The sequence below is a fragment of the Dreissena polymorpha genome, chromosome 10 (genome assembly GCF_020536995.1).
Source record: "Dreissena polymorpha isolate Duluth1 chromosome 10, UMN_Dpol_1.0, whole genome shotgun sequence".
NCBI lineage: Eukaryota > Metazoa > Mollusca > Bivalvia > Myida > Dreissenidae > Dreissena > Dreissena polymorpha.
In genome coordinates, this window is record NC_068364.1 from 27,561,709 (window position 1) to 27,585,225 (window position 23,517).

Sequence of the window (23,517 nt, forward strand, 5' to 3'; positions counted from 1 at the left end):
TCCTCCCCTCAGACTTCAGCTAAATCACACCCCTGATAATGTGTGTAGTACTGCTAGGGTTTTCATGTGCGTAAAGGATTCTCCCAGATTAGCCTTTGCAGTCTGCAAAGGACAATACTTTTTTCACTTTAATTGTAATTTTTGTTTAAAGGAAGTCTCTTTTAAAGGAAAATCCAATTGAAAGTGAACTCCCAAATAAGCCTGGTTTTCGCACAACAAATCTCATTTTCATTCTTTGCAATTAAAAACCCCAATAAGCCCCACAAAGAAAAACAAACTAACACTGTTTGAGATTGTAAAACCAACTATTTTACCTCTTGCCTAGCTATGGGTTAATGGGGCTCAATGCATATGCGTTAAGTGTTGTTCCAGATTAGTCCGTGCAGACCCCACATGCTTATCAGGGACGAGACACTTTTTGCATTAACAGGATGTTTGCTAAGTTAATTCCATAACTGCATAGGTTAATCTGAGACATAGAGAATATTATGTGAGTGTCGGATAGAGATCAAGTTTATCATGCGAGGCTGAGAAAGATGAAGCGCGATGCTTGCTGAGCGCTACAAAGTTTTGAGCCGAGCATGATAAACTTGATCTCTATCCGACACTCACATAATATTCTATTTATCCTATTATTTTGTGGTTGTTTATCGTTCAAAAAGAGTAAAAATACTTAATATTCAAAGAAACAGTGCTTGTTTCCCAAGTTATCTCCGAAGTGTTCACTTCAACGTCATCGCTTGCTATGACGTCACATTGAACCATATAGTGTTCTTTAAATAGAGATCGGAAAACCATGGTCTAAAAATATCGATAGTATAAAGCTTAAGTTTATACAATCGTTGTTATACTATCGATTTTCATCTGGTAATAGGATAAAATACTTTATGCACCTACATAAAGCCCAGTTGTCCTAGAGTTTTTTTACTTTCAAAATAGTCTTGAAATCCGTTATCAGGTCATTCAAAGATCGTATCACTGCTGCTGGACAACAAGGCGGAGTTCTCAAGTTCAGACCAGAACGGGGCCACACCTTTACACTACGCAGCGCAAAACAACTTTGACGTGAGTGGGTCTCTTATAAATCAGAGTTTTCTTTAAACATGAAGTTAATTTACAAATGGTAATACATAATTATTATTATGTATTTTTTATAAAAAATGTAAATATGAATTTATTACACTGATGTTTTGAGATTACCCACTTGGCTAGTGTATGCAAATAAACGTTGCTCTGGGAAAACTGGGCTTAATTCATGTGTGTAAAGTGTTGTCCCAGATTAGCCTGTACAGTGCACACAAGCTAATCAGGGACAAATCATTCACATTTTATGTTTTCTTTTTGATTAAGGGAAGTCCCTTCTCAACTAAAATTCAGTGTAGGTGGACAGTGTTCTCCCTGATAAGCCTGTGCAGACTGCACTGGCTAATCTGGGATGACACTTTACTCACATGCGTTTAACACCGTTTTCGCAGAGTACAGCTCTATTATTGTTTTGTGAAATAAACTACTCTCCCATTTGTCAAGCAATAAAATTGAAACTTCAAAAATGTCCTCATTATTACATGTGTAAGTGCAGATGTGCAAGACACTTTGTTCTTCTCTAATGATCCATATATGCTTAATCAGATTCCTTTGAATGTGACTAACAGCTTTAGTTAAGTCAGTGCCCCAGATAATTATTTGGAAAATAGGGTTTTCACCCATTGATTTTGAAAAATAGAGTGATTTCATTCTCGAAATCGGGTGAAATTAGTTATAAGAATGCAAACCTTAAAATCATCGCTGCTTTACTTCAGTTGAAGCTGCACCCTTGTATTGATTCAATAAAACTGTAAACTAATATAATTAACTTAAATAAACTGATGTTTCATAGAGTATTTAATCCTTGAAACAGTCCATATATAAATATAAACTTTCAAATTAAAAAAACCTGTTGTTAACTGACATCTTTGTAAATGTCAAACTTATGGACTGATATTTTGGCGCGACTATCATGGACGTCTTTCAACCTCTCTTAGACATTTTAATTTCGCATCATAAAGAGAAAATACCGAAAATGAGCAAAGCATTTTTGATCGAAGCTATTGTATTGTACGCATTTAATTTGACGAATTTGCGTTAAAGTCAAATTGGTTGCGTTTTCATTACGCATGATATTGTATTTCTTTGCGTTTTCAAACATTTTAATAGGGTGAAAGATGCAGATACGCTGCTTATCTGGGGCACTGTTAAGTTAACAAGCATATCCAGCAATTTGTACCTTCTTTATAAAGTTCCCCTGAAAGGAACTTTCCCAATGGAAGGTAAAAAGTGCCAATGGCTGTCCGACAAATTACCAAAATGAAGGAAAGTTTCGTGTATTTTGTTCCAAAAGCACATTTTCTTCACCTTTAATTGGGAATTGTTGGCAGTCATTTAGGAAAGAATTCTATTTGAGATTGGAAATGGGGCCAAATAACGGCCCCAAATTTGACCAAAAAAACACTGTAACAGTTTTAGTTACGATAATAATCCTATCCCTGATAAGCATGTGGGAACTCTTTAGTTAAGTGAGCAAGCGTATCATAGCTGAGTTAAAAGCTTAAGTTAATTCAACAAGGGTATCCCATTCAGGAGACTGTGGAAGTGTTCATGTCTCTTCTGAACACAAATACTGTCTAGGTGAAAAGTGTTGTCCCTAATAAGCCTGTGCAGACTGCACAGGCTAACCTTGGACGACACTTAATGCACATTCATTTAGCCTAGTTTACTTAATCAGGAGACAGTGGAAGTGTCCTGTCATGGGCAAAACCTTTAATCTAGCCTTAAATTGCAAATCGTTCGCTGTTATTTTAAAACTCTAAATCTACTGAAGGGATTTTACATTTTTTGAGATCAGGAAAGATGCCGTTGTAAAGGTAAGATCATACATTATTTTATTTGCAGAAAATTAGGAGCAAGAAGCCATGCTTGGAAACATCATTTTTGTACGCACATAAAAACACATCAATTAAATTCCATTCAGGAGACGGTTGAAGTGTTTCTGTCTCGCGCCAATGTGACAGACGAAGCAGACGTGGAGGGCAGGACGGCGTTCATGTGGGCAGCGGGCAAGGGGGCGGACCAAGTGTTGGAGACCTTCCTCAAACACAACGTGGACATACAGCAGGTCGACAAGAACGGCGGCACAGGTATGCCACTGACATTTCTTATGATGACCTTAAAATTTCATGTTTGTCCTTGAATGTTCACATGTTGCGCGGACTGATCTATCTATAAGACCAGAATAAAATAAAAATGGCTCTGTGAAAATTGGGCTTGATGCGTAAAGTTTTGTCCAAGATTAGCTTGTGCTGACTGCATGGGACAACAAATAAATGTGGCATTGATATTTCATGTGACCATGACAATTTGTAAAATTACTCATAAGGATTGTAGACAGATTTTAGACAGACATGTCAAATCTGACAGCAGTTTTGGTAAATATAATTCTAATTTGAGTTGCAAACTTATTAATCAGAATGGTAGAAATTGAAAAAAAATCTTGCTTTATCCCTTTTTTATACCCCCACAAACACAGTTTACGGGGGTGTATAGGAGTGTGCTTGTTTTACTTTAAACAACTCTTTGTTGGTCTGTTAGTTGGCTGTTAAGTGCTCTCGTGGTCCAGGTTGTTGTTGTTTTTTTGTACTTGGAGGGGTAAAGCCTCACCTTTTTGGGGGGGGAAAAATAGCAGAATATCACGGATTTGGGGTTGTATTTGAGCACCTTGTTGGCTGTTTGGGGGAAAATATCAACAACTATGAACAACATTCACACTTCAAGTGTTAGTGTTCAATGTACTAATTTTATTTTAATATTTATACATTTTAAAATCATCAATTTCACTTACATGCTACTACAGTACAGAGTGACACACATAATACAGCAGAATATGAATATGAATCTGGTTATGCACAGATAAACTTACATATAAATGAAACCATGTTTGTCTTACCCATTTACAATGATAATCATTTTTAGAGCTGCTACAATATATTAGTATATAGCGCAATACGCAATCCGCATATTGTATTGCGATACGATCTGCTTTTACATGTCATACTGTAAAATTTCAGATGAAGTTTATGGAAATTGGAAAAAAAAACACAATTAATAACATAATAAAAAATGTAAATTGATGATGTTATTATAGACAGAAGGAATAATGATCAATTTTTTTTTACGTAACAGCATTCTGATAAGTTACATGACCAGCTTTTAAACATCCACAATTCTCTTTCGGGTTATTATTCTTCTTGTCGACTTTTATAATAGTTCTCAAAATGGCAGACGAAACGAACACCGAGTTTGACTTTATAGACAATTTCAAGGGAAAAAGTGTTGTTTAACAACACAAAAAACATACAATACAAAAGTTATGTTCATGTAATTTAGTTGTTTTTGGTGATTATCTGGTGAGTTATAATTCTGGTACAAGTAATAGTGCTGCAACAATATACCGGTATATCGGTATATATCGCAATACGCAATCCGCATATTGTATTGCGATATGATTTTCATCATACCAGTACGAAAATTTTACAAAAATTCATTCACATTTCGTCCAGAAAAGCCATCTGAAATAATGATAACAAGGTAAACAAAACAAAGCAGTGTAAATTATTTTTTACGTAAAAATAGCATTCTAAAAAGTGTATTATACGGAGTAGCATTGTTACATGGGAGCATTCGTTCGATGCTTTTGAACAGATTATCGTTGAATTAATTGCGCACAGTTGTTAATGATTCGTTTGATTCTGAATTGAGCATTATTGAATTTGTAATCCAAATTTCGGAAACACGTTTCCAAATTTTAATGCTAACGCGACAATAAAAAATTCTAGAGTCAAATAAAAAGTGCTTTATCCGTTGTCTCAATAAAAAGCGCGCGAAAATTATAAAGTCATGTAGAACGTCGCATGGAAAGTATGGGTGTATTTTGTGTTGTATAAAAATGGGAACATCACGTCAGGTAAATTACGCGTGTTCAGTGGAAAAAAACGCCCCGGTTGGACATTATTTCATCACATCTTTAAATAGCAACAAATGCCAAAATGTATTTGATACTTAAGAAAATTTCCGAATGTTTGTGTTTCTTGTTATTCTTGAGCTTATTTATAGTAAATATTTACCAGCATTTGCTTTAAAACTGTAAATTACGGGATTATCGGGTAATTGGCAAGATATAATTTTGGTACAAGTTAGCAATATATTGCGATATATTGCAATACAGGTTTTTGAACTGACAATATATTGCAATACGGTTTTTGGCATATTGTTGCAGCACTAACAAGTAAGCAATTTAGTGCAATATATTGCTATACGGGTATTCGAACTGACAATATATTGCAATACGGTTTTGAGCGTATGGTTGCAGCACTAATCATTTTAAATGTTTTTTCTTTGAGAGAAGGCTGAACTCCAATTAACAAACACTAACTTTATCAGACATTCATTCACTGTTTAAATTTATTATAAATATTGTTTGTATCTAAGAAGTATTCTCCATTGTTGACAGACACAAGCATTTTATTAAGCCCTATTATTAAAAATATGTCCGTCTCGAATTCGATTTGATTTCTCATTGTTCAGAGATTTGAATTTTTTTCTCCATTTTAAGCAATCTTGGAATAATTACCTATGAAACATGTATGCGTAGCAACGTATAATCCTATATGTCTGACTACATTCTTGAACCAAAAGTCAAGTCATTATGAGTGTTAAAATCATTAGATATTTACAAATGTAGTTGTTTTTATGTCCCCCACTATAGAAGTGGGGGACATATTGTTTTTGCCTTGTCTGTTGGTTGGTCTGTTGGTTGGTTGGTTGGTCTGTTTGCGCCAACTTTAACATTTTGCAATAACTTTTGCTATATTCAATATAGCAACTTGATATTTGGCATGCATGTGTATCTCATGGAGCTGCACATTTTGAGTGGTGAAAGGTCAAGGTCAAGGTCATCCTTCAAGGTCAGATGTCACATATATGTGGCCAAAATCGCTCATTTTATGAATACTTTTGCAATATTGAAGATAGCAACTTGATATTTGGCATGCATGTGAATCTCATAAAGCCGCACATTTTGAGTGGTGAAAAGTCAAGGTCAAGGTCATCCTTCAAGGTCAGAGGTCAAATATATATGGCCCAAATCGCTTATTTTATGAATACTTTTGAAATATTGAAGATAGCAACTTGATATTTGGCATGCCTGTGTATCTCATTGAGCTGCACAATTTGAGTGGTGAAAGGCCAAGGTCGTCCTTCAAGGTCAGAGGTCAAATATATGTGGCCCAAATCGCTTATTTTATGAATACTTTTGCAATATTGAAGATAGCAACTTGATATTTGGCATGCATGTGTATCTCATGGAGCTGCACATTTTTAGTGGTGAAAGGTCAAGGTCAAGGTCATCCTTCAAGGTCAAATATATGGGTCAAAATTGCTCATGTAATGTCACTTCTGCAATATTGAAGCTAGCAATGTTATATTTGAAATGCATGTGTATCTCATGGAGCTGCACTTTTTGAGTGGTGAAGGGTCAAGGTCAAGGTCATCCTTCAAGGTCAAACGTCATATTGGGGGGACATTGTGTTTTACAAACGCATCTTGTTAATTGTTAAATATAATGGCAATTATGGGGGAAAATCCAACGACAGAGGAGAGAAATACATTTAGAGAATAGGGAATACACACTGCAGTTCTCAATGAAGGACAAAAATGATGAATGGAACATTATAACTTAAATGACAATGTTCACAAAAAAACAAAAATGGCCCTTTGATAATGGCTATGAATTGTTTGGTTAAACTGTATAGTTTTGAAAAACTATCCCAAAAACGCTATTTATATTCATATTCTTTTTGTCATTGCTACCAAATCAAGTATGCTGCATGGTTTATTCCATTATTTTACAAAAAGGGGGAGATCAGACGCACCTTTACAAAAAAGATATAGGAACTGATTAGAACATTGTCCTTAGGTATTCAATGTATGAAGAAGAACATTCTAGAAATATTGTTTAAATACTATGAGTATATTTTCCATAGCATGTAGATTTATAAAAAATAAAACACAGTTTCCCATTTTATTTTTTAAATAGGCAAAATTTAAAGAACTGTATATATATAATTATATGAAGTTAATGTTATGATAGCAAGTTGACAAAGCAATAAATTATAAATGTATAGATTGCAGTCATTTTCTTATATTTAGTGATAAGTTTTCTTTATTTTACAGCGTTCTTTGCAAAAAGCTGATAAATTTTATAGAGCACAGCAGAAATGCCAAAACTGGGAACACGCACAAGAACTCATATCATTTAATGACGTTGTGATACGCAAGTTGTAAATTTCTTGTTTGTCAAGAAAAATGCCTTATATATTTACTAGAACATTAACATTTTATTATAACCATGTTTTTAAATTTAATTTGACTGCATTATCACGGATCTGTAATAGGTCTAGTTCTCAAGGAATATTCTAACATGATCGTTTACTCTTTGAGCGGCCAGTATGGAATGTATGAGTAGATGATTGACATCACGCGCAAAGTTTAGACTCTGCCAACTGGTTGGCAAAATATGGTGTTTTCATATAAGCACGTATAGAAAAAAGTTGACATTATCATAATTTATATACACAATTATTCAAGACATTTAGTATTAGTTTACTCATTGATGTCTGCATAAAGCGTTAGTGTATAAGAAAATGCACAAATGATAATAGTGTCATTACTAATTGCTTTAACTGAGTAAGAAACAGGTATAAAATACAATCTTCATTCTAAGTATTATTGTTGTTGTTTTCAGTTGACTCATTTTAGCAATCAATTTTGTAGAAGAAAACCCCTCAGAAGTCTAACTATTTTCAGAATAAATTGAAGTGAATGTACTTAAACAAATGAGATGAAAAAAAAACAACAAAGTACTTTAATGCTTCAAATTCAAGGATTTTTTTTTCAGTTATCTTAAATAATTTTTTAATTTATGTAAAAAGAAATGACTGCCTATATATAGATTCAAAATATTATTTATGTTATGTAAATTACAGACATTATATTTTAAACTAAAATTTGTTTATCAGTTCTAGACACCTTGTTAAGTAAAAGAGAAATATAAAACAATTGTAATACATGCAACAATATTATATATTCTATAATAGTTCTTATGATCCCGTAAAGTCTTTATATTCTTTCAATTTATGACAGTATTTGTTTACAAAATAAATGCATCTGTAATAATACTAGCATTGTTGTAGTATTATAACACAAACATATTTTAATGCACAACATAATTCCATGGCAATAAATAATCTGAATCATCAATCAGGATACATGTAGAGTTATGCTATTGCACTTTGAACACCAGGATACTGTTGTTGTAATAAAGTCCCACAAGGATGGACAAAGTGTGTCTGTTGTAGCAGACTGACACTGGGGACACCACTCCATCCTCCTTTGTAGCAAGACTAGCCAGCTTCTTTCTGCCCTCATCGTCCACCTGTATGATATTGTGTGAGCCGGCTCCACGTACCAGCACCTGGCCTGCAGGTGTCACGTGTACATAGGGGCCTTTTAGTGCAGGGTCAGTGAAGGTGGCCAGGACAGAACCATCCCTGGCCAGGGTGAGGAGCTTTTTATCGGAGGTGTTTGTGATGACAACTTGTCCCCTGTGGGACTCACAGCACAGATCATTACTGCAAAACAGAGTAACATCACGATATTGAAATATACATTTAAAAGACAATTAAAAATCTTATTTAAACTGTATTAATAATGGTAAAGAACAGATACTATATAATAATAATTATTATTAAAGTTGTGTTCCAGTGTTTTGTTTTCTCTTTATGTTGACTTGTTTCTATTTGACGTGTTTGTGCTTTAAGATTTGAAGAATTTCACCAAAGCATGGAAGGAAACAATACTTAATAATGTGTGTTAGTTAGTGTAACTACATGCAGTTATAATAAATTTACCAAACATGTACACATGATTAAACTTACATTGACACGAACTGAAATTTTTACTCGACTATCATACAAAATATAACAATAGATATGGTTGTTATTGAAATTGATAAAATTGTTTCATCAATAGTTGATAAAATTATAAGTTAACACCTTTTATTGAAAATTTAAATTACAAAAACAACAATGAAAAGCTCAGGTTACAAATAGAAAAAAGAAGGAATGTCATGTCTACTGTGAAACCAATATGATTCAACCGACATTTGTGTAGTTGCCGTTCAATCACAAATTAAAATAAATTTTATTGATTAATTTTATCACACACATCTCACAAAGTGTTACTGTATGATTAATGCTTTTTTTTGTAATTTAATAATTTGCTAGAAAAAAAAACCAGGTTACCAATAGTGAAAAGAAAAAGAAATGCAGAATCTACTATAAAATCAATATGATTCAACAGAAATAAATTTGTGTAGTTTCCGTTCAGTCACAAAATAAAATGTTTAACCAAGTTTTTATTCCCAAAGTCTTATATAATTATCAGACTTAAAAAACAACACAGTTTCTAAGATCCAACGAATAGCCCTGATTTAACTTATCCATGAAATTTAATATCATTAAAATAAATTTAATTCACATACATTTCTAGACATGGCATACAGGGAATGTCTAAATAAAAAAATATTAACTTAGCTTTTATACCTAATGATAAAATATGACATTTCTGCAGTGAAATAACAGCAGTGAAAATAAACAAACGGTTCTTTTCACCGGTGAAAAGAATTTTTTTTCGGAAATCCTCTTTCTACTTTTAGATTATCATAACTAAATTTAAGTATATTTTCTATGATCACAAGTGAATTAAAATCGACATTCCACTGAATCCCACAAATTGTCTTCTTATTTTATGCTTTTCACCGTTTATTAACATTGTAATAGAGTTTAACTGGAGAATTTCGGTTGTATAAGGACGTCATTTTGTCAAACTAATGACATCATTTTGTGTTTTGAAACGTATTGATGCACGCCACGGGAGAAACTCCGAGAAAGGGTAACAGCTGTTAATTACTTTCTTGAAAATGGGCATTAAAGAAACAGAAAATGTGTTTATGTCAGTGTAAGATCGTTTGTTATTTCACTCGTGATCATTGAAAAATAATATTTTCATGAGTGGCTCGTGAAATTACAAACGATATTACACTGACATGAACAAATATCCTCTATGTATTCTTAACTGCAGCTAAATTAATGCATTGATGGTACATTATAATCTATACGGCGTATTCCTAATCATATCCAGATTAATCCACTCTGAGTCTTACCTGTACAAGGACCTGATTTATCCTTATACATCTTGCTGACTTGTTTCCCACTCAGCGTGTACTTGTAGAGTGCTGTCATATCAGTAATATACAGGTCATCCTGGTGGCAGGCAATACCGAAACATGCATGATGTAACTGAAGCTTCCTTCCTGTCACCAGCTTCCTGTTGTTGATTGTGATGAACTGGACCTCACTTTCCAAAGTCACAGCCACCTCACCGGGTGTGATCTGACACATATAATATGGGAATTCTGTCACACTACAGTGACTCACCACCTGGTACTGCTGGTCAAGCAGCTTGATTGTGTTATTACTATCGTCTGCTACCAGGACCTGTCCTTCTGGAAGGACACAGATGGCACAGATATTGCATACCCTTGAATCACTTGATATTCTCACATTGTGTTTAGACTTCCCTTGCACAGTTAACACCTTGTTTGGATTCTCTTGTTCCATCAATGTCTGGGTACTGTGTTCAATCGTTCCAAGACCTGACAGCTTGGACAAGTACTGTACAATGTCACTGTTAGGCTGGAATGTTACTGACACTTTAGCCTGAAGAGAGTTCTTCTTTAGAAAGGTTTCACAATGCTGTGTTTTGTCCTTGCATTTGCTGGTGGCTATAAAGGATAGTTCCAGCTTGCTTTTATCACTTATGTCCTGAATGGCATCTCGAAGTTGTTTCAATTTATCCTGAAGACTGATACATTCGTCAACATCATCTTTGCAAGAGGCTTGCAGTTTTGCCAGTGTATCTTTCATTTCATTCAGTGTCTTCTGTTCAATCGTGTCTAAAGCTGCATTTATTTTTCGCCGAGTTTCATGTATCTTTTGTAACTGCTCATCAAATGAATTTTGCATATACTTAAGGATAGCTTCTTGGTTGCCTTGAAGTTTCCTCATTTCTTCCAGAATTGTTTGGATAGAAACTGACAGTTTTTTAAGGTCTGTGGACTGGATTTTTACTATGTCCGATATAAGAGTTACCTTTGGGCAGTGTCTGAAAGTAAAGGGGAAAAACACTTTAAATTATATAAAATACTAAAATACCTATTCTTTGAAAGCTTTTATCATGGGAAAATTCTTTGGTCAAGTCAGAATGAGATGCATATATTACATGCATTCAAATCGTATAATCAAAAATATTCATTTATATTAATCTAAAACACAAGTATTTATTTCATCAGACAGTTTACTGGATATCAAACACATGACTCAATTACAAAGTCTAAAATTGCAGTCTTCTTTCTATTATAATTATCGTACATGAAATAATGAATTTCTTATTGAACTATTTTGTTTTTCAGTGATATAATAAAATTATTTTTTCTTTTAAAAAAATAGAGTTCCAGCTTGCAAAGAAATTTGAAAATCCTACGTTTGTTTCGGGTTTTTTTTTCCTATTCTTCAAGTTAAACTATACCTGTGATAAAGGAATGCACAATTTATGCAGCACAGCTCACTGTGTTCATTACAAAACATCTTTAGGTTTTCATCTTTATGGACATCGCATTTCAGAAGAAAATCTTCCACTTTTTTTGTCACTGGCCATTTCTTCATGTGTTTCCTTCCAAAAGTGTCATGTTTAGTAAACAACTGGCTGTGCAGGTTAATACAATTCACACAGTAAAACTTCACACACGATTCACAGTAAAAATCAGCTATTTTATCCAGTTTTTTGTCTCCACAGCTAGTGCACAAGAAGTCTTGGATTATGTCGGAGCCCTTTTCAATGGTGGATTGAGAAAAAGTTGCCATTTTACTGAATGATTGTTACAAACACAGTAGCTTTAGATACTTTTACTTTATAATTTACACTTCGGCTTAATTTAAGAGCTGATCAAATTACGCCCACCTAGCGCTGGTCCATAGTCCGATAACAAGTAGCACCTTGTACAACCACTATCAAATAAAGATAAAACTGAAGTTTGTTTAAAGGTTCAAAGTCTAGTAGCGAAAGTCACTATATTATCTGTCACGTGAACTGAATGGTTAGATGTAACCAGCTGGTGACTACAACTCCAGTTTGAAGTTAGTTTATGTGAGGATAAAAGTATCAAAGTTCAAGGCTGTGTTCAATCAATAAACTCGCAGTCAGTTCAGGTTTTATGCTGTTTGTTGCTCATCAGTATCTATGGGTTGGAGATAAAGCCTTTCAGATTTAAATCTAGTAAGAAAGGTGTTTAATTAAGTTTAACTGTCTATAGGACTACACATGCATCAAAATACGTATCTAAGTGGTAAAGGGTTAAGTGAGCTTAATGCCATAACTTTCAGCAGGATGTATACGATTCAGAAAAATTAATTAAATAAATAAAAATGTGATAATTACTTAAACTGTCCTTATCATGACTGAAATATACCACCCCTAATTTGTCAGATGGCATTGCTAGATTTATATTCATATAATATAACATATTACGCTTAAAGTTTTCATGATTGTATACAAATTAAAGAGGACCTGATATATGTAGCTGACATGCGTGTTTGTGTTCGAAATGAAGTTTTAATCTAGGTTTTTAATCTGTTTGATACAAAGTTGATACTGTCTCAGCCAATATTAGAACAAGTGAAAACATGCACTAGGGTTAAATGTGAAAAAACAAACCTCTAGGCCTTGCAGTTTCAGAGAAAAACATTTTAAAAAGTTTTAACTACATACATTCAAAATAAGTAACCTCTAGGATGAGAGCAAAATTTAACCCAGCTGCATGATTTGAACATTACACGCCTAACCCATGTGGGTTCAGAGTAAATTACGCCAGTTTAGACCTTTATTAGGGACATGATTTGAACAAACTTTGTAAAGAACAACCATACAATGTTCCATCAGAAGTTATAAACCTCTCGTCCTTGCGGTTGAGGATACTTTCTAAGTGGTTAATACCGGTATTTAACTAAATTGTTGGACTTCTCAGGCGATCTCAGAGTGATATTTTAAGTTATATTATATACAATCAAAACAAGTAACCCTAAGTGCACTTCTAATTTTGAACCAAAAGCATTATTTAAACAACTTTGTACAGGACTGTAATACAATGTTTTGTACCAAGGACTAAACCCCTTGCATTTGCATGGAAGAAGATTGTTTAAGATATTTTCAATACAAGTTGATATGCTTGCAACAAATTTTTATTAACAAAATTAACAAACGGCAATAACTCTACCAAGAGAACAAAGGCCCTATGTTGCTCACACGAGACCCGAAGGCACTAAACTGCTTTTAGATGTTATTGTGATATTTGTGTGTTAGATATGGCTTCTGATAATATTTTTTTACCCATTTTGTTACTTGGCTAAGACTTCATGAGAACAAATGTTTTTTGTAAAATTTCATGCTGATTGGGCAAAAAGTGTTTACATGAGGACATGTAAGAAAAAGTGCCCCTTTTACCTGGTGGCCTTTGTATGGACCAAAACCATTTGTGGTCTCAGCCAAGGTAGCATTTGATAAAATGTTCTGGCTAAGTGGATATGTTGTCTGCCAAACCATCGGTAGGTCACAGGTTTGATCCCCACTGTAGGGGCTTTCTTGAGATCTCTCCATAGACACATATCACTGGATCTACCAAGGTAATGGGCTCAAGAGCGTTTAAATAAGCCTAAGGCTTTCATTGCAGTCATGCTAAAATAAATAGGTTTAAACTTTCAACTAAATGATCTGAGCCAAATTTCACAAACACGATATAAGGAAAAGTCTCAGCTCCCTCTTTGCGATGTTGTTCAGTGTTAACATATACCATACATTCAAATGCAGGCTTATCACAATAGCACACTTCTTGTAAATTGGGAAAAAATAACAACAACCAAAACGCAAAGCCCTTACAAACATACACAATGCATCACGCTTGCAAATACTACCTCTTTTTGTAAAGGCAGACTTTTCAAACAAAATTTAATTGAAAAGTTTTAGGGGAATACCAAAACTAGATCCAAATACCATACTAAGCCATGTGTTACACGCAGTTGTATAACCTTAATTTCAAATTTAAAAAATTGCTGTGCATTATACATTGATACATATTATTGTTCAATAGTAAAGCAGCGGCAACTTGTTTCCTCCATTTTGGCATTAAACGATCAGTTGCGCAATTGCATGGATGCATATAATACAATGTACATTGTAAAGTATGGTAACAACGTCTATTCAGAGTAGGCCCTTAACATTCCTTTTTATATTAGCTGGTGTGATTGTTGTGTTTTTAATGTTAATTGAAACAAAATATCCAGGACTTGTCATGGCTAGGTTGTTTAACCACTGGACAATCATTTTAATTTTCGTTTATTCTGTTTATTGATCATTACACAACTTTAACCCAAACACATCAGAAAATTACATCTGCCTACTTTTTTTCTTAATAACATAAATCCATAAATGTTCGTGTCAAAGAAGGTCTTTTTTTTAAACCCCAAAAGTTCATACAGACGAATGTTTATGATTTTACAGAAATACATTGTACTGATTGTAGACAGCAATACATTTGCCAAAGGTTACCAATCCTTGTGTGCTTTATTTTTAAAATTCACCACGGTTTACATAACAATTGTTTAACCTCTTGAACAAATACAAATACATATATAAATAAGTGTTGTTCCTAATAAGCCTCTGATGTCTGCACAGGCAAATTATAAGGGACTGCACATTAGGCTTTTATGAATGTTTTTGTTCAAAGGAAGTGTCTTCGTAGCAAAACTCCAGTTTTGGCCAAAATAGTAATCCCTAATAAACATATCGGGACAGCGCAGGCTAATTTGGGACGACACTTGGCACACATGCATGAACAATTAATTTTCCGTAACCGGACTCAATTGTGGATCCAAATAACAGCCTCTATACAGAGTATGCCCTCAAAATGTCTTATGATATAAGCTAGATTGTTTGGTATATGTTAAACTTATTAAATTTACATGGCGTGGTGGGTATGGCGTCTGCCTAGCGACCAATCAATGAATTTAACACAAACACATCAGAAAATGCTGGAGACACATTCCTCTCTTTTTTTAAACAAAATACGAAAATCAAAAACTAACATGTCCACAAAAAAGGTTTTTTTTTAACCACAAAATTTCATGCTTAAATGATTTAACAGTAGTTCATTTTTCCAAGGATGATCAAATCTATGTGCATGTTATTTTGAAATTAACCATGGTTTTCATAAATCAATGGTCAACCTTTAAAACAACTGGTCGAAGGACGTACACTGTTTAAAGCCTGGTTCGGAGATCACCTGGCTACAAACATCTGTATAAAGTGGCATCCCAGATAAGCCTGTGCAGTCCGCTCAGATTAATCGGAAGAGACCTTTCGCTGTTATGGAATTTTTCGATAAAATTAAGTTTTATGTTAACGAAACCCAAATTAAGCATAACGTGTTTTTCCCGATAAGTCTGAGCAGACTGCTCTATATAATCACTATCTAGCATTTAGCCCAGGACGTACCATGTACTGAAGAATGTTGTTTTCTCTACAGGTGAACTCCAATCCAGTGCGCGGCGTATGGTGGATACGTCAACTGTATGTCAGTACTCCTTGAGCACAAATCAGACCCTAACGCCAATGACTGTGAGGTAAGAACCGAGTGTCAGTACTCTAGGACCTGTTAGCTCAAAACTTTAACTGCAAGTTTAGCGACCAGCCGTTGAAGTTTTGGATCAAGTTATTGCTGCGATTAAATTGTAAACCCTTTTATGTATGTATTACAGAAAAATATGTGTATGTTCAATAATTTATACATGTTTGATAATTGTATTGCTTTTACAATTAATTTTATTATAAGTGTTATAAGTAAAAAAAAACTGTTACATCAACTGGTCGTTAAACTTTTTAGTAACCATGACCTGGAGCAAAAGGCTTACCTTAATGCAAACAACTGTGTGGTAAACTATTGAGGAACCTGACAAGCTTACTGAAAAATGTGACGTGGCATGTCACAGTCTTTCCAAGACACGTTATAGGCTTTTGAAATATGGTGTGTTTACTTGGATTTTAATATTACAGGCTTGTAGCTGTAGTTTTTTATTCATTTTGTGAATTGATCACACACACAAAATATTAATCTCCATCGTGATCTAACTTGATTTGGTTTAAAGAAATGGTGATCAGAATAAGGCAGATAGGATGATAACATCTGCATTTGCCCCTGATTATTGATTAAAGATCTAAAGTGCTTTGAGGATAAATATTATTTTCTGTATTTCAACATGCAAAAACTATTTTGTTCTTATTTATGCATATTTTAAGTTGTTCTACAAATTGTGACTATTATCTAATCCTTTTTTCAAGGCCAGTTACCGATTGGATATGCAATACATTACAATTCGTACAACATACTACTAAAGATAAAACAAACATGCCTTAAGCCGAATGTACATTCTTTGAATGTTAATTCAATACATTCGGAATTTAAGCCAGTAATGTTAATGCAATACATTAAGGGTTTCAGCCAGATATGTTAATGCAATCCATTAAGGGTTTAAGCCAGAAATGTTAATGCATTGCATTAGGAGTTAAAGCCAGATATATTAATGCAATTCATTTGGAGTTTAAGCCAGAAATGTTAATGCAATCCATAAGGATTTAAGCCAGAAATGTTAATGCAATGCATAAGAGGTTTGAGCCAGAAATGTTAATGCAATCCATAAGGGTTTAAGCCAATTAAATGGAATGCCTGTATATTATGGGAATACTTGGCTTTATGCATATGCATAAAGTGTCCTCTGATATTATCCTTTGCAGTCTGCACATACTAATCAGGGACAACCTTTTCTGCTTTTATGGAATTGTTGTTTAAAGGAAGTATAGTTTAAACAAACAATTCAGTGTACGCAAAAATTGTAATCCCTGATTTACCTGTGCGGATTGCAAAGGCTAATCTGGGAGGACAATTTAAGAACATGCATTATAAGCCCCGTTTTCGCAGAGCAAGGCTCATACATAGTCTGTCATACTACCGGACCAAATGTTTGACCATATTATTTGTAGGTCATGACTGTCCTTCTCTTGGCCTACAGTTAAGCTCATGTTGTTCTTGTAAAACTCTGCGAAATGCACGTGCATAAAGTGTCAACCCAGATAAGCCTGGGCAGTCTGTACAGGCTTATCAGGGACTCCACTTTTGGGCTTTTATGGAAGTCTTTTCTGAACAAAAATGAAGTATACGCGGAAAGTGTCATCCCTGATTAGCCCTTGCAAACTTTATGCCCCGTTTTCCCAGAGCGAGGTTTATATTTAGTTTGTCATACTATTGGATCAATTTTTTGACCTTATTATTTGTATGTAATGACAGCCCTTTACTGGGCCTGCAGTAAATCTCATCTAGTTCTGAAAAAACTTTAAATGCGTTAAGTGTCATCTCAGATTAGCCTGTGTGGACTGCACATGCTAATGCAAGACAATTTCCACATGCATTAGGCCCCCTTTCCCCAGAATGAGGCTCATATATAAGATATGAATATTTATGTAAGCAACTAGCAAATACGTTTGACCATATTCTTTGCACAGACACCGTCCCTTTATTTGGATTTTTTATAAAATACGGAACATATTCTTGCAGGGGATGACTGCTCTCCATTGGGCACGCAGTAAAGGTCATCTGGACGCTGTGAAACTGCTCAATGAGTACAGAACATAGCCCAACCACATGTAGTCCACAGAGAAAAGGTACAAACTGAACATGAACATAATTAAGTAAATGTTCTGACTCAACTTTTTCTCAATATTTAAGATTAGTTAGACCATCATTCTCCATTTGGTCTGACTTAACCCTTAGTTTGGGGAGGAATATGTGCATACCCTTATAACGAAGATTTGATATTGTTTGTGAGCTGAAGGACATACTAAATATCTTGACTCCTACAAAAAAGTCCTAATCCGATTGGCTTAGACAGTCATGTGCCAATTGTGTATTATCCATACACCAAAAGAAATTGCCATTCACCCAGAGTAATCGAGTAGTCGGTTGAGATATAATCGTTGAACAATTAGTAACTGATGGTGTATGGGATGTACATGTATATCCCATACACCATCAGTTACTCACAGTATAACTAAAAATACCTTATATTTTGTTGATATGTTGAATTTAGTTGACACAGAAATCTCCTGCGGTGAGCAAATAAATGATAGCGATCATGATAACTGATTTACTGATTTGTTACCTTTCATTTCAGGTACACTCCACTGGAATATGCACTGATGGTTTATTACCTCTCATTACAGGTACACTCCACTGGACTACGCACTGATGGTGTATTACCTCTCATTACAGGTACACTCAACTACCCTTTGCACTGATGGTGTATTACCTCTCAGTTCAGGTGTACTCCACCGGACTACGCACTGATGGGTAAACCTCATGAGGTGGCTCAGTTTCTCCTGGAGCAGGAAGCGCTTTCCATAGCAGGTAAATACGGGCCGGCATTGGGGTCTATCACAGGTAAATATGGGTGTAAAAGCCGTTCTTAACATGTACATAGAGGCTGAAAAGGAGGTCATAAGGGGTCCATGACATGTAAATAGGGTTGAAAAAAGTGATCCATGACAGGTAAGAGGGGGTATGAAAAAGGGGTCCAAAAAGGGGACCATCACAGGTAATCATGGTTAGAAAAAGGGGTCACTCACAGGTAGATAGGGATTTAAAAAAGTTCTTTCCAATACAGGTAAAAAAGAGGCCGGAATAGGGGTTCATTACAGGTAAATAGGGATAAAAAGCAGTCCTTCACAGGTACATAGGCGCTGAAAAGGAGGTCCAACTAGGGGTCCATCACAGGTAAATAGGGTTTGAAAAAGGGGTCCATAACAGGTAAGTTGGGGTTTGATACAGGGGTCCATCCCATGTAAATAGGTGTTTGAAAACGAAGTCTATCACAGGTAGTTAGGGATGAAAAAAGGGGTCCGGTAGTAAGGGTTAGAATATTGGCCTTCATAAGTAAATAGGGGTAGAAAAAAGCGGTCCAAAAAGGGGGTCCATGACAGATAAACATAGAAGGAAAAAGGGGTCCATAAAAGGTAAATATGGGTGTAAAAGAAGTTTTTCAGAGGTACATAAGGGCAGAAAATGAGGTCCAAAAAGGGGGTGCAAAACAGGTAATTATGGGTTCAGCAGGGATATCTCTCCATCACAGGTACAGAGGAGTGAAACAATGTCTTGTATTTAATATGGTATACTATGTGGTCTTATCAGTACATTCAGGAATTAAAACGTACGCCCATGAAATTGGGAATTTTAGCCTATATGCTTTAACAAAAAGTTGGACGTTTTTTTGTATTATAGAATAATTAAGGAATAATTGACAAAACTGCATTAAATGTAATAGTTTTTTTAATGCAAATACGTGTTTGAAACTGTTCTTTTAACTTGAACATTCTTCTAAACACTAAACACATAAATTATGATACTTATCTAACTTTTCAATTATTTTTTTCAAATTATAAAGGTAAAGATCTGATCGGATGATTGCTAGGCTGTCAGAAGGTTACATGAAGGTCGACCTCAGATAGATATGCAAATACATGTATAATTTTAGGATTCGATCATTGATGAACAATTCTTGCATAAGTAGAAGTTTAAAGAAAAATTCTGTAAAATAAAGAAGCCTGTCACATGCAATACATGAGTGACGATTTCTTACCACTGCCAAACATATGTGTCTTGTTCTGAGAAAATTGGGCTTAATGCATGTGCGTAAAGTGACGTCCCAGATTAGCATGTGCAGTCCGCACAGGCTACTCAGGGACGACACTTTCCGCTTTTATTGTATTTTTAGTTTCAAGGAAGTCCCTCCTTGCCGAATATCAAGTTTAGGCGGAAAGTGTCGTCCCTGATTAGCCTGTGCGGACTGCATAGGCTAATCTGGGACGGCACTTCATTACGCACAAGCATTAAGCCTAGTTTTCTCAGAACAAGACACATATGATTGTAAAACTGAAACCTTGAACGACACCTAATCTATTGATCAGATGTAAATTTTAAAAGGACAGTGTTCCAATACTGATATGAAGAATATACAGGTATTGGCAAGAGGGTCATTAAATATTATCTGATGTTCTCGGATGAAAAGTAGCACAGCCAGAGTCAACATTTAGGGTCATGTGTGTCCAAAAATTAGGTTGAATGTTTAACCTTTTCCCACTCAGAAGCTAAGTGAAAATTGTTATGTGCACACAGCGTAAATCCAGAACAGCCTGTGAGTCACTCGCAGTCTGTTCAGGTTTTCTGCTGTTTGCAGCTCATTAGTATCAAACGGTTGGAAATGAAGCCTTTAAAACTTAACAGTAAAAAAATTCTCTAGTTAAATTTAAGTTACTAAGGTCCTACACAACGTCAAAATATGTAATTAAGTGGTAAATGGTTAGGGAAATAACGTGTTTACCAGTCTTGAAACCATATTTATTACTCAATCATGATAAAACTTTGTCAGTGGTTGATCGTGACAATATTAATGTCAGGTTTGGATCCGGGTCAACTGGGTCAATGAGTAGATCACTTTGTCAATTTTCAACAATTAGTTTTCAGAAAACATAGGTGAGAGCTTAAGAGATATCTTGTTGAACTTTCATTTTTCAATAAATTTAAGGGATGCGATTGCATCTTTAAGAATAATGATTGTTTACAGCTGTATTCATGTGTCCATTGTTATGCCCCCGGATCGAATGATCGGGTGTATACTATTTTTGCCTGTCTGTCTGTCATTGTATGTGTGTGTCTGTGTGTCTGTTCCAAAACTTTAACATTGGTAATAACTTTTGCAATATTGAAGATAGCAACTTGATATTTTGCATGCATGTGTTTCTCATGGGGCTGCACATTTTGAGTGGTGAAAGATCAAGGTCATCCTTCAATGTCAAAGGTCAATTTTTCTAAAATAGCTGCCGTACGTCTTCAAAGCGGCGAAGTAGGGGGCATTGTGTTTCATAAACACAGCTCTTGATTCTGCTGATTGTTGAACTTTCATTTTGGCAGAGTTCGTAGCGGGGCCGGCGGCTACCTGGAAAAAGCGCAAATGGTCAGCGATTGGTTCCCAATCCGCCAGGCTGTCACGGACGACGCGTGGTCGCGTGCCAACAACGAGGTATCGGATTATCCGTTCACTCGCTGCCGGATTCTCAAACTGATCGTCGAGGACAAGAACGGAAATGCTGTGGAGCTCAGCAACGCTAGGAATATAACCTCGCGGCGTTGACAGCGACGCACAGTAAGAGGAAACATTCATTTGTTTTCCTAATGCCATAATATTACATCTGCGAATTCTTACCCAAGGATTGTTCCCTCCAGTTGACAGAGTCGCATGGGAGTGCGAGACATTGACGCGTGTTATTTTCCAATGAATGCGGCGAAACTTTGTATGAATTAAACACAAATAATTTATTTCGTGGCGGAAGGCTGGATGCTGCACCAGTAGCACAAGATGTATATCTTGTGTATATATCTATCAGAGGCAATTTGAGTCGCATTCGGAGAAAACTGGGCTTAATGCATGTGCCTAAAGTGTCGTCTCAGATTAGCCTGTGCAGTCCGCGTATGCTTATTAGGTACGACACTGGATTTTTGTTTAGAAGTGACATCCTTAAGACGAACTATTCCATAAAGCCGGAAAGTGTCGTATCTGAATAGCCTGCACACGTAGATGTACGAGGATTATATCCGCCATGAACATACATTTTGTCAAAGGATGTATTCATACTCGTGTTTTTATCAATCCTCCAATATATCGTATACATTGATAACGAATGTTTCACGACATTACAGTAAACTTTGTATTGTGTGTATTTTGCATAATTTAAATATCATATACTTGACCCTTAGACGGATTTAAAATGTGCATTTGTATTCAATTTAATAAACAATTATTGCTCTAATAATTTAATACTCTTCCCCGAATTACAGTAACACAATATTATGTCATGGACTATTTACATTATATTGCGCATATTAAATTTGCCAAGAGATTGTGAGACATACTATCATAAAGTTAAATATTTAAATAATTTGCACTTCCTTGAAGAAGAAGTATCGTCGGCTGTAACAATGCTCTAAAATATCCATTATATGCATCTTTTGACAATTTTAAAACTTGAAAATTATAAAGCGCTGCAACGCGAAACGATTAAATAATTTGGAGCGTTCTGTTGTTGTCGATATATTTCGTGACAATACGAGGATTGCTTAAATAAAGTTTAAACTACAACGACAATTTACGAGACTGAGACTTTTTTTATTTTCTCAATTTATCAAAACGTGAAAAGGTCCCATTAATTCGTGTCAATGTTCTATTCTACTACACCGTTCAATGGCGAAACATCTTTAGATTAACGAATGTCGATGTTTGGCCTAAAACCATCGTATCAGAAATAAAAATCATAGAAAAGATAGCAACGTTCGCGCTCAACTCTCGAATGCGCATTCCAAGAACGGGGAATAGCAACTAGAACACAGGTACTTGACAAAAAAATCAAGTACATGTGAACTAGAATGGCCAACTTATAATTTATTTATTTAAAACTTGGTCTGAAGATTTATCTTAATGATATCTTGGATGTGATCAAAAATTGTTCCGATTCCTTTAAAAACACCAGGGGCGGGCATTTTTTCTTATATGGCTATGTATTGCTTAAGTAAAACATTGTTAACACTCAAGAGGCCTCATTTAAACTTGGTCAGAAGAGTTGTCCCAATGATATTTTGAATGTGTTTGAAAAGGGTTTTTGTTGGTTGAAAAAAATGACCGCGAATAGGCCGGTAATATTTCCTTATATGGCTATATTTGGCTTCTGTACAACCTTGTTAACACTCTAGAGGCCACATGTATAGTGCGATCTTCATGAAACTTTGTCAGAAGATTCATCCTGATTATATCTTGGACGAGTTTGAAAATGGTTTTGGGTTGGTTAAATAACATGTCCACCAGGGGGCAGGTCATTTTTTCTTATATGGCTATTGTAAAACCTTGTTTTCACTCTTTATAGTTAAATATTCTCAGAGTTTAATGTAGTAATATTTTTTCGCAGAAATTAACTCAAGGGGAAAAAACTGTTCATAGCTTGAACTGTTTGCACTCCAATCATGAATGCACTCTTAATTACTCCAACTGACCATTATCAGCTGCCTGAGCACAAATCAATACACATCTCTGAGTGAACCTTGTTCTATTTTTATGCCCCCCGGTAGGGTGGCATATAACAGTTGAACTGTCCGTCAGTCAGTAT

General features: G+C 35.1%; 1 protein-coding gene across 1 annotated transcript in view; it reads left to right on the plus strand.

Annotated features, from left to right (window-relative positions):
* LOC127849000 (inversin-like) overlaps window positions 1-23,517 on the plus strand; it is a 166,473-nt gene that overhangs the window by 13,171 nt on the left and 129,785 nt on the right. Inside the window, exons 9-10 of the mRNA XM_052381726.1 lie at window positions 959-1,065; window positions 3,008-3,173. Coding sequence (XP_052237686.1) covers window positions 959-1,065; window positions 3,008-3,173 — 273 coding nt within the window. The remainder of the gene's footprint in view (window positions 1-958; window positions 1,066-3,007; window positions 3,174-23,517) is intronic.